Genomic DNA, 13,631 nt, shown 5'->3' on the forward strand with positions numbered 1-13,631 from the left:
GATAAGAGTGGAAATGCTATTTACATTGAAGAAACCGGCTGTTAAAGCAATCAGTATTTTTCACTGTCTAGCCAAATGATCACTTTTACAAGCTGTTGTTTGTTTTTCTCTCTGATGACGGTGAAGGGAGGAGTTGTGGTTTAGAAAAGAAATGTTTTTCCCTCATCTTTCCGCGTTATTTTCCCTCTGTAGTTTCACAATCTATCGGCTAAAATACTACATTGTTTGAGGAAAGTAAAAAAGAGTTGTAAAAAAACACAAAAAATCCACACATATAATTAAATGCTCTTGCTTACAATACAGGGAATATTTTGTGCAGTATTGTGTTATGCAAGTTTTAGAGATCGCCACACAATTAACAAAAAATTAAACAGTAGTTGCTAATCAATTTTCAGTTGACTACAAAATATCGCTAATCAAGAATTTAAAAATAAAATGTTCCCCGACTATACATAATATACCATAGAGCTGGAAACGGAAAATGTAAAATTATTTTAAAATCATGGTCAAATGATATAAATGCCCCCCCCCCCCCCCCCCCCCCCTTCTAGATTATGGTAGCCCCACTCCCATGGCTAGTGATATTCAATGTTGGGCTAGTAAATAACTACTATTGCCATGCCAGACAGAGCTTCTAGATTATGGTAGCCCCACTCCCATGGCTAGTGATATTCAGTGTTGGGCTAGTAAATAACTACTATTGCCATGCCCGATGGCTAGTGACTTTTTTTTGGGTCAAATGTTACAGTTAAGTCTATTTTGTAAATATGAATATCCAGCCCACACCCAACCCCCCAATGTTAGTGTTTTAATCTCTATCTCTCTCTTCAGGTAACATATTTGATTATTATTAGTATTTAGTAAAATTGTATTAACTTTAAGTAAAGTAGGGCTAGTGAATTTTTAATCGTGGCTAGTAAATCTATAAAATTACTGATCCCATGGCTAGTGGATTTTACAAGAATTCTAGAAGCCCTGCTGTCCTATCCCCGATTCCAACAATTTGACTTAGAGTAATTTAAAAATGTGCCCATGGGCTGAGGGAATAATAAAAGCAGCACAGTATATGCAATCCTATCTGTGTCTGCACATAAAATATCTCCTGCTGGTATTGTACAGGAGTAGCCATGTGTGTCTGCACATAAAATATCTCCTGCTGGTATTGTACAGGAGTAGCCTATGTGTGTGCACATAAAATATCTCCTGCTGGTATTGTACAGGAGTAGCCTATGTGTGTCTGCACATAAAATATCTCCTGCTGGTATTGTACAGGAGTAGCCTATGTGTGTCTGCACATAAAATATCTCCTGCTGGTATTGTACAGGAGTAGCCATGTGTGTCTGCACATAAAATATCTCCTGCTGGTATTGTACAGGAGTAGCCTATGTGTGTGCACATAAAATATCTCCTGCTGGTATTGTACAGGAGTAGCCTATGTGTGTCTGCACATAAAATATCTCCTGCTGGTATTGTACAGGAGTAGCCTATGTGTGTCTGCACATAAAATATCTCCTGCTGGTATTGTACAGGAGTAGCCTATGTGTGTCTGCACATAAAATATCTCCTGCTGGTATTGTACAGGAGTAGCCTATCTGTGTCTGCACATAAAATATCTCCTGCTGGTATTGTACAGGAGTAGCCTATCTGTGTCTGCACATAAAATATCTCCTGCTGGTATTGTACAGGAGTAGCCTATCTGTGTCTGCACATAAAATATCTCCTGCTGGTATTGTACAGGATTAGCCTATCTGTGTCTGCACATAAAATATCTCCTGCTGGTATTGTACAGGATTAGCCTATCTGTGTCTGCACATAAAATATCTCCTGCTGGTATTGTACAGGATTAGCCTATCTGTGTCTGCACATAAAATATCTCCTGCTGGTATTGTACAGGATTAGCCTATCTGTGTCTGCACATAAAATATCTCCTGCTGGTATTGTACAGGATTAGCCTATCTGTGTCTGCACATAAAATATCTCCTGCTGGTATTGTACAGGAGTAGCCTATCTGTGTCTGCACATAAAATATCTCCTGCTGGTATTGTACAGGAGTAGCCTATCTGTGTCTGCACATAAAATATCTCCTGCTGGTATTGTACAGGAGTAGCCTATCTGTGTCTGCACATAAAATATCTCCTGCTGGTATTGTACAGGAGTAGCCTATCTGTGTCTGCACATAAAATATCTCCTGCTGGTATTGTACAGGAGTAGCCTATCTGTGTCTGCACATAAAATATCTCCTGCTGGTATTGTACAGGAGTAGCCTATCTGTGTCTGCACATAAAATATCTCCTGCTGGTATTGTACAGGAGTAGCCTATCTGTGTCTGCACATAAAATATCTCCTGCTGGTATTGTACAGGAGTAGCCTATCTGTGTCTGCACATAAAATATCTCCTGCTGGTATTGTACAGGAGTAGCCTATCTGTGTCTGCACATAAAATATCTCCTGCTGGTATTGTACAGGAGTAGCCTATCTGTGTCTGCACATAAAATATCTCCTGCTGGTATTGTACAGGAGTAGCCTATCTGTGTCTGCACATAAAATATCTCCTGCTGGTATTGTACAGGAGTAGCCTATCTGTGTCTGCACATAAAATATCTCCTGCTGGTATTGTACAGGATTAGCCTATCTGTGTCTGCACATAAAATATCTCCTGCTGGTATTGTACAGGAGTAGCCTATCTGTGTCTGCACATAAAATATCTCCTGCTGGTATTGTACAGGAGTAGCCTATCTGTGTCTGCACATAAAATATCTCCTGCTGGTATTGTACAGGAGTAGCCTATGTGGCACTTAACACTTACTTGTCGTTTGTACTGAATGCCAGTAAACTTTTGTTAATTAATTAATTAATTAATTCATTCATTCATTCTCTGTTGTAAACTGATCACCAAAACCATCATCATCGCCACCACCATCATCATCACAACCACCATCACCAAAACCACCACCAAAATCATCATCATCACCACCACCAGTATCATCACCATCATTATCACCATCATCATCATCACCATCATCACATCACCATCACATCACCATCATCATCATCACCATCGTCATCAAAAAGCTGACTCTCATTGTATTACATAAGAAAGTCATTTTACTGGAAGTGTATATGTGCTTGCAGGAACACTTACTTGTCGTTTGTACTGAATGCCAGTAAACTTTTGTTAATTAATTAATTAATTAATTCATTCATTCTCTGTTGTAAACTGATCACCAAAACCATCATCATCGCCACCACCATCATCATCACAACCACCATCACCAAAACCACCACCAAAATCATCATCATCACCACCACCAGTATCATCACCATCATTATCACCATCATCACCATCATCACATCACCATCACATCACCATCATCATCATCACCATCGTCATCAAAAAGCTGACTCTCATTGTATTACATAAGAAAGTCATTTTACTGGAAGTGTATATGTGCTTGCAGGAACGAAATGCCAGTGAAAACACGTATGTCAAATAAAGATACCACACTCATTATTTACACACTCAACAAGGAGGTGCAATGGGGCTTTTTCATAGCCAACATATGGTTTTAGTAGATGTTGTTGGTTTTTCTGCATAATGTTCCAGAGGAAATAAGAGATTTAACCCTGAGGAAACGGATTTCATTGTAATTGATATATTAGGGACACATTTGTTTGGCATCATTAATTCTCTTCTCCTGAAATGTTATGAGAAAATTGTGCAAGATTTGACTCATGGGAAAAGGAATGGAATGTTCATTTAATGACACCCCAGCACATGATGTAATCAGCAGCTATTGAATATTAAAGATAAATGTGACCTTTGGTCTACAGATAAAAACAAAAGAAATGTTTTATTTAATGATACACTTAATTAACACATATGGCATTGGGTGTATGGTTAAAAACCACATGAAAAGAAACCTTGTGCTAATAAATCAAAGGCCACTCTTTTCAATTAGCAGCAAAGGCTCTTTTTTATGCACCATCCCACAGACAGGATGGCAAGTAGCACAGGCTTTGTTACACAAGATGTGGTGCACTGGCTGGAATGAGAAATAGCCCAATGGGCCCCATCAATGGAAATTGATTCTAGACAGACTGTGCATCAAGCACTTTTATCACTGGTCTATGTCCTGCCCCCTTAGAATGAGAAGCAGCCCAATGGGTCCCACTGATATGAGATTGATTCTAGACAGACTGTGCATCAAGCACTTTTACCACTGGTCATGTCCTGCCCCCTTAGTTAGAATGAGAAGCAGCCCAATGGGCCCCACTGATATGAGATTGATTCTAGGCCAATCGTGCATCATGCAAGCACTTTTACCACGGGTCTTGGTCTATGTCCTGCCGCCTTGTATGACTGATTAAAACAACACCACAACTGGACAAACACTGTGGTATGTGCTTTCCTATCTGTGTGGGAAAGTGCATATAAAAGATCCCTTGTTGCATTAGGAAAAATTAAGACAACAAAAAACCTGGAGTCCATCTAGGTCAATTGATCCTATAACCCATCACACTTGATGCGAGCACTCTACTAACTGAAGAACAGCTACATGTACAGCCTACACACAAAAAGATCAGTGCAATAATAATAAAAAAGCATTCTTCTTCAAACTCCAGTGTGGCCTCTGTACAGTAATCTTGCATGGATATACTTGATTTATTCATTCTTCTTCAAACTCCTGTGTAGCCTCTGTACAATTATCTTGCATGGATACACTTGATTTATTCATTCTTCTTCAAACTCCAATGTGGCCTCTGTACAGTTATCTTGCAAGCAGAAACTCAATTTATTCATTCTTCTTCAAACTCCTGTGTGGCCTCTGTACAGTAATCTTGCATGCAGAAACTTGACTTATTTTATTTCTGCAGCTCCCCAAAGAATAAACATGATGAATGGAAAACTGTAGACGTGGAAGAAAATGTATTCATAACTCCATCTTTGCAGGACGTTTTATGAGAGCACCTGGTCTGCACGTGGATTGCTTCCTGTTTCTTACAGACATAACCAGATTGTTCTAGAGTTTCCCTGTCCATATGGACTGAAAACCAGGATTTGGACAAAATGAAAACAAACATTCTCCTGTTGGCAGAGCGGGTATATTAGCATTTGTTTGTTTTCTTATCCTTTTCAATTGCAAAAATTGTTTACAGGGTTAAAATGCAGACCATCAGTTTGTGCTGCTTGTTTTACTCCGGGCAGGTTTAACGATGTCAACATATAAATCAAAACTTTCCCTTTAAGAGTTGTTGTTGGGGGCGGGACGTAGCCCATTGGTAAAGTAGTGCTCGCACTGACATGCCATCCCAACCAGTGCCCTATGACTAGAATATCGAAGGCTATGGTATATGCTATCCTGTGGAAAAGTGAATATAAAAGTGCTGATAATGGAAAATGTAGCAGATTTCATCTGATGCTTTATAAAACCAAAAACATAAGTATTTTGTACCATATATAAACAAAAATTGCTGAGAATATATACTGGCCCTTGATTAAATATAGAGTACTTGTACATAATGCAGCTGTTTGATTACAGAGTGTTGCTGATATTTAGACTGAGAAAGAAAAACAAAAGATTGATGGCTTGCACCCAATGTTCCCCAGATTTGAAATGTTTACTTGAAATCCGATTCACCGTTACATAAAATATTGCCGCAAATGTTTCTACATTCATGCACATATACAGGCCTTTAGCCACACACCAAAGTCAACACGATAAATATTGTGCCCAAAGTTATCATGCCCAAATTATGTACAAATACGCTGACCTCAAAACATTTCACCTCAAAACCAGTCAAAAGTTAAACTTTAATGAGATTAAAATAACTTGATATGTATTTCTGGATATACACAACTATTTAGCATATGTTAACAATAACATTATTGCACTGGAGTTCACTACTCTGAACCAAGCATCTCAGTTGAGAGCTCTACTGACTGAGCCAGATCTTGTCCCCATAGCCAGCTGGAACCGGTTTGTTCCTCTGACCCAAGCACCTCAGGTGAGTGCTCTACCTACTGAGCCAGATCTCACTCCCATAGCCAGCTGGAACCGAGGGGGTTTGATACTCTGATCCAAGCACCTCAGGTGAGTGCTCTACCTACTGAGCCAGATCTCACTCCCACAGCCAGCTGGAACCGAGGGGGTTTGATACTCTGAACCAAGCACCTCAGTTGTGAGTGCTCTACCTACTGAGCCAGATCTCACTCCCACAGCCAGCTGGAACCGAGGGGGTTTGATACTCTGAACCAAGCACCTCAGTTGTGAGTGCTCTACCTACTGAGCCAGATCTCACTCCCATAGCCAGCTGGAACCGAGGGGGTTTGATACTCTGATCCAAGCACCTCAGTTGTGAGTGCTCTACCTACTGAGCCAGATCTCACTCCCATAGCCAGCTGGAACCGAGGGGGTTTGATACTCTGAACCAAGCACCTCAGTTGTGAGTGCTCTACCTACTGAGCCAGATCTCACTCCCATAGCCAGCTGGAACCGAGGGGGTTTGATACTCTGAACCAAGCACCTCAGTTGTGAGTGCTCTACCTACTGAGCCAGATCTCACTCCCATAGCCAGCTGGAACCGAGGGGGTTTGATACTCTGAACCAAGCACCTCAGTTGTGAGTGCTCTACCTACTGAGCCAGATCTCACTCCCATAGCCAGCTGGAACCGAGGGGGTTTGATACTCTGATCCAAGCACCTCAGTTGTGAGTGCTCTACCTACTGAGCCAGATCTCACTCCCATAGCCAGCTGGAACCGAGGGGGTTTGATACTCTGATCCAAGCACCTCAGTTGTGAGTGCTCTACCTACTGAGCCAGATCTCACTCCCATAGCCAGCTGGAACCGAGGGGGTTTGATACTCTGAACCAAGCACCTCAGTTGTGAGTGCTCTACCTACTGAGCCAGATCTCACTCCCATAGCCAGCTGGAACCGAGGGGGTTTGATACTCTGAACCAAGCACCTCAGTTGTGAGTGCTCTACCTACTGAGCCAGATCTCACTCCCATAGCCAGCTGGAACCGAGGGGGTTTGATACTCTGAACCAAGCACCTCAGTTGTGAGTGCTCTACCTACTGAGCCAGATCTCACTCCCATAGCCAGCTGGAACCGAGGGGGTTTGATACTCTGATCCAAGCACCTCAGTTGTGAGTGCTCTACCTACTGAGCCAGATCTCACTCCCATAGCCAGCTGGAACCGAGGGGGTTTGATACTCTGATCCAAGCACCTCAGGTGAGTGCTCTACCTACTGAGCCAGATCTCGCCCCCATAGCCAGCTGGAACCGAGGGGGTTTGATACTCTGACCCAAGCACCTCAGGTGAGAGCTCTACCTACTGAGCCAGATCTCACTCCCACAGCCAGCTGGAACCGAGGGGGTTTGATACTCTGAACCAAGCACCTCAGTTGTGAGTGCTCTACCTACTGAGCCAGATCTCACTCCCATAGCCAGCTGGAACCGAGGGGGTTTGATACTCTGAACCAAGCACCTCAGTTGTGAGTGCTCTACCTACTGAGCCAGATCTCACTCCCACAGCCAGCTGGAACCGAGGGGGTTTGATACTCTGACCCAAGCACCTCAGGCGAGTGCTCTACCGACTGAGCCAGATCTCGCCCCCACAGCCAGCTGGAACTGAGAGGGTTCGATACTCTCATGCAAGCACCTTAGGCGAGCACTCTACTAACTAAGCTAAACTCTACACTATGGTCTTTGATATATCATTCATTGGGTACTGGTTAGGATGGGTAAACAAACAATTCCATCTTATGTGTTACTGAATTTCATCAGGGCTTCTAACATTCTTATAAAATATACTAGCCATGGGATTGGTAATTGTTTTTATTTTACTAGCCACGATTAAAAATGCACTGGCCCTACTTTATTTCAAGTAAATACCATTTTACTAATAGTAATAATTGGATAAGTCATCTAAAAAGGAAGCTTAAAAACTCTAAGATTGGGTGTGGGTGGCAATAGTAGTCATTTACTAGCCCAACATTAAATATCACTAGCCATGTGAGTGGGGCTACCATAATCTAGAAGCCCCGATTTCTGGAAAGCACTCTATCACTGAGATCTACATCTCACACTTCAGATAGATTTTGTTTCAACACTGAATTAAAACTTTACAATTTTCTTGGCTTTAGGTGGATTCCTGGTTTCCACACTTTTTTAATAAGCTACTGTATAAATTTTCACATTTTGTTTAGTGACAACATGGCCATATAAGTAGCAAAGCATGCTGGTGTTCCCAAGAGAAAGTTAATGAGTAGAACGACTGCCGACTGGTAGCTGTCCAGGGAGATGTAATGAGCTGTCTGTGCTAAGCCGTGATGACAGAACACAAAACACCTTCTGAAAACACCGAGATAGAACACCACAAAGGATTCAACTGTACATGACCATTCTGTGTCCTGCTAATGACAGAAATAACTGTCTGCCAACTGTCATACCTCATCTAACATAATCTTCCCACAAATGCTGAAGGTTCAAGCATGACCCCTCTGGGTACTCAGATTGCAGTCTTCGCTTGGAAAGGTGAGCGATGATTTGCACTTGTCTCTAAACACGGGGTGGGACGTAGCCCAATGGTAAAGCACTCGCCTGATGCATGGTCAATCTAGGATCAATCCCCAATGGTGGGCATTTTTGGCTATTTCTCATTCCAGCAAGTGCAACACGACTGGTATATCAAAAGGCCATGGTATGTTGTATGTGCTGTCCTGTCTGTGGGATGGTGTATATAAAAGATCCCTTGGTACTAATGGAAAAAAGTAGTGGGTTTCCTCTCTAAGACTCTTATATCAAAATTAATCACCTTACAATTCACTTTTCAAAAACCACTAACCCTAATTTTTAGTGGGCATGGCAAAGCAATCGCTTTGTAATAAACTTCTTAAAGCCACTGACCCTAATTTTTAGGCAGTGTAAATAATTGTTTGTTATTAAAACCTTTTTTTATTACATAATATTTACTTTAAAATTATTAAAATGTGGTTAATTTACGGAATATTTTATTAGCCGAAGTTGAAATGTTGTTGCCACTCTGTATAAATTGGCTAATTTTGCAACATCTTAACATTAGTAGCTAAAAATATTGTATGAAAAACAAAAAAGGTCTGCGCACCAGAAACTAAAGTAAGCAGCTTTCTGTTATCGTCTCAATTCTATTTACGTAGACGCACTCATTTGGTTATTTCCCATTCCAACCAATGTTCCATGACCGGAATGTCAAATACCTGGCTTGTCAAATAAACTGGTGATTAGCCACGGCTGCATTTGATATGTACATGTATACAGTCACAGAGCATTGGATGGAATAGACCAAAAATAATGTTAAGCTGTTTGCTTACCAATATATTCATTCCATGCTACGTTGAGCTCTGCGTGGTATGCCAGACAGCCCTTCATGGTGTTCAGACAGTAGTTGTTGCACGGCTTCGTCTGCGTGAGCCCGCGGCAGTGGGGACAGTACATCATCCGCATCAGAGCTCTAGTACACTGCTCTGAACTGGGAATCTACAAGAACAGAAATAAACAGTACAATGGTCTGAACAGTATAATGGTCTGAACAGGGAATCTACAAGAACAGAAATAAACAGTACAATGATCTGAACAGTATAATGGTCTGAACAGTACAATGGTATGAACAGTACAATGGTCTAACAGTACACTGGTCTGAAAAGGGAATCTACAAGAATAGAAATAAACAGTATACTGGTCTAACAGGGAATCTACAAGAAAAGAAATAAACAGTACAATGGTCTGAACAGTACAATGGTCTGAACAGGGAATCAGCAAGAATAGAAATAAACAGTAAAATGGCCTGAACAGGGAATCCACAAGAACAGAAATAAATGTACAGCATTCTCAGACACATTTGATTTGCTCATAATATAATATTCCTGTACTCTCTTTTCCCCTTTCCTGTTTTTTTTCTTTCTTTTAACACATGTCACACATTTTAATGAACACTGCTGCTAATATCTGGAACAAGCCAGCAGGTCTCACAACAGGGTTTACTTTCCTCCCCCAAACAAGGTGATCTGGCCGCATGTAATAAACTACCAGCACACACGTTCCAGGAACCACAGACCTTGTGCCTGTCCACGTTTTTATCACCCTGCACTGCGGTGACCCGGCCATAACGAAACCAACTCCTACAAACTCACTGCGGAGGGTCTGGTAGTAAAAGTATTTTAACTCTCACGATTTAACTCAACTCACCCAATCTTACGTTCACGGTTCTTCTCAACTTTTAAGGTGTTTTTTTCTTCAGTTGTTTGATAACTGATATGAATGCATAGATAAATGATAAATGGTTCCGACTGGTTTGCTTAGAGGTTTTAATGAATGATTAATGACAAATGCCCATGGATGGATGGATAGATAGATGGATTGATGGATTGAGGGCTGATAGTTTTGGATGGATGGATGGATGGATGGATGATAGTTTTGGATGGATGGATGAATGGATGGATGGATGGATGGATATATGGATGGGCAGATGTATGGATGGGCAGATGTACAGATGGACGGATGGATGGATGGATGGATGCATGTTCAGATGAATTATGGCACACTGATGAATAATAACGCGTGGACAGAGGGATAAATATAGGCCGACCTCTGGTAATACTGTGAAACCCCTTGAAACCAGACTCTCTCTAAACCAGAATTCACTCAAAAACCAATCTCTCTCTAAACCAGAATTCACTCAAAAACCAGACTCTCTAAACTGGAATTCACTCAAAACTACTCTCTCTTTGAACCAGAATTCACTCGAAACTAGACTCTCTCTAAACCGGAATTCAATCAAAACTAGACCCTCTAAACCGTAATTAACTCAAAACCACACTCTTTAAACTGGAATTTACTTAAAAACCACTCTCTCTAAACCAGAATTCACTCAAAAACCAGACCCTCTCTAAACCAGAATTCACTCAAAAACTAGATGTTTTTCATTAGCTCTTTTTTAAATATCAGTACAGAATATTAACCTCTATATAGCAGATACCTTTAAAGATGGGACATTTTTACTTGGTTTTGAGAAGTTTCTTTGTAATTGGCAAAAAGAACATCAAATGTCTATCATATTTCAAACTATAAAGCTACCAATATTTTTTTCCAAATAACCAATGCATAATAAACATGAATCACCAACAGTGACAAATGAAGACCAAAATAAATTCTTGATTTTAATTTATACATGGTGTTCAAATGATTACAAATGGAAAATTAATTTTTTTTCAAAAAGTCTTGGTTTTTTTATTTAACACCACCACTAGAACACATTTATTAATTAATCGTAGTCATCAGAGGAAACCCGCTAAATGTTTCCTAATGCAGCACATACCACGGCCTTTGACCAGTTGTGATGCTTTTTAAAAACATACTGACTCCAAAATGTACACAGTAATCAAATGAGTACAGTTCTATTTGGTTCAAAAGAATGATGCAACAATCTAGACGACCCAGCAGTTTGATCCATCAAACTGTGACAGATGTGGGAAAATACTAACACTGGCTTGAGACCATTACAGACCTCACAAGACATGCAGTGAAAGGAAACGTCAAAGGGAACATGACCCAACAATAGAGTTAATCTAACAATTGAAGGTCAAGTCACGGAAAACTAATGATGAACGTCTTACTACCACATTGACCAGTATAGGTTTATATGTAGACGGAACACTAAATAATCAGAGTTGGTTGTTCTGAGGGATTTCAGGATTCTTGTAATATTTCTTAATGTCAATCTTATACAACACAACCACCCAAAACAAACAAAAATCCCATGTCCCATATATTTACTTTAAAAGCTAGTTTGTTTTTGTTGAATAACACCACTAGAGCACATTGATTTATTAATCATCAGTTATTGGATGTCAAACATTTGGTAATTTTGACTTATAGTCTGAGAGAGAAAACCTGCTACATTTTTCCATTAGCAGCAAAGAATCTTTTATATGCACCATCCTCCAAACAGGATAGCACATACCACGGCCTTTGATATACAAGTCGTGGTGCACTGGTTGGAATGAGAAACAGTCGATTGGGCTACAAGCACTTTACCAATGGGCTACGTCCAGTCTCCTTTCAGAATTCTTGTAATATTCCTTGATGTCAATGTTAAAGAAGAACAATTCCCTCACATCTAATATAGTTGAACCCATTAGTCCTGTGTCAATGTTAAAGAAGGTCAATTCCCTCACATCTAGTAGAGTTGAACCCGTCAGTCCTGTGTCAGTGTTAAAGAAGAACAATTCCCTCACATCTAGTAGAGTTGAACCCGTCAGTCCTGTGTCAGTGTTAAAGAAGAACAATTCCCTCACATCTAGTAGAGTTGAACCCTCAGTCATGTGTAGTAGAGTTGAACAATTCCCTCACATCAGTAGAGTTGAACCCGTCAGTGTGTCAGTGTTAAAGAAGAACAATTCCCTCACATCTAGTAGAGTTGAACCCGTCAGTCCTGTGTCAGTGTTAAAGAAGAACAATTCCCTCACATCTAGTAGAGTTGAACCCGTCAGTCCTGTGTCAGTGTTAAAGAAGAACAATTCCCTCACATCTAGTAGAGTTGAACCCGTCAGTCCTGTGTCAGTGTTAAAGAAGAACAATTCCCTCACATCTAGTAGAGTTGAACCCGTCAGTCCTGTGTCAGTGTTAAAGAAGAACAATTCCCTCACATCTAGTAGAGTTGAACCCGTCAGTCCTGTGTCAGTGTTAAAGAAGAACAATTCCTCACATCACATTGAACTAGTGTTAAAGAAGAACAATTCCCTCACATCTAGTAGAGTTGAACCCGTCAGTCCTGTGTCAGTGTTAAAGAAGAACAATTCCCTCACATCTAGTAGAGTTGAACCCGTCAGTCCTGTGTCAGTGTTAAAGAAGAACAATTCCCTCACATCTAGTAGAGTTGAACCCGTCAGTCCTGTGTCAGTGTTAAAGAAGAACAATTCCCTCACATCTAGTAGAGTTGAACCCGTCAGTCCTGTGTCAGTGTTAAAGAAGAACAATTCCCTCACATCTAGTATAGTTGAACCCATTAGTCCTATGCATACTGAATGTCATTGAAAACATACCAGTTACAGTTGCAGTTGTTTACTTTAATGACAAAATCTAATGACAAAAATGACACACTGAACTGATTATATACTACTCAAAAGAATTTAACAGTCAAAAATTTATAACCAAATAAGTTTCAGAGTGTATTAGATTGATGATGTAAACTACACCAAATTTTTTATTTATTGTTCCATATTTACAAAAACCCCACAAATAAACGTCACTGTATACAAGAAAGTCACATGACATGATGTCAAAGTTGAAGGTTGTCAAACATGGATTTTACACATTAGAACATTCGTTTAATAGTGTGTGAATCCACCCCTGGCGCGAATACACTCGACACATCGTTGCCTCATGCTGTTGATCAGACGTCTGAAGAATTCTTGGGGAATGGCCTGCCACTCTGCCATAAGAAGTTGACCCAGATCATGAAGGATGGCCGGAGGGGCATGGTTATCCCGAACTCTCCTGCCTAATTCGTCCCAGGCGTGCTCTATTAGGGCCAAGTCAGGCGAATATGCTGGCCAATCCATCCTGGCGATACCTTGTTGTCTGAGAAAGTC

The 13,631-nt window shown here is 40.6% G+C and overlaps 1 protein-coding gene across 1 annotated transcript in view; it reads right to left on the minus strand.

Annotated features, from left to right (window-relative positions):
• The window catches only part of LOC121369271 (glypican-6-like), a 141,226-nt gene that overhangs the window by 51,156 nt on the left and 76,439 nt on the right, over positions 1 to 13,631 (minus strand). The window contains exon 4 of the mRNA XM_041494237.1: positions 9,354 to 9,519. Coding sequence (XP_041350171.1) covers positions 9,354 to 9,519 — 166 coding nt within the window. The remainder of the gene's footprint in view (positions 1 to 9,353; positions 9,520 to 13,631) is intronic.

The sequence above is a fragment of the Gigantopelta aegis genome, chromosome 1, assembly GCF_016097555.1.
Source record: "Gigantopelta aegis isolate Gae_Host chromosome 1, Gae_host_genome, whole genome shotgun sequence".
In the NCBI taxonomy this organism is placed as follows: domain Eukaryota; kingdom Metazoa; phylum Mollusca; class Gastropoda; order Neomphalida; family Peltospiridae; genus Gigantopelta; species Gigantopelta aegis.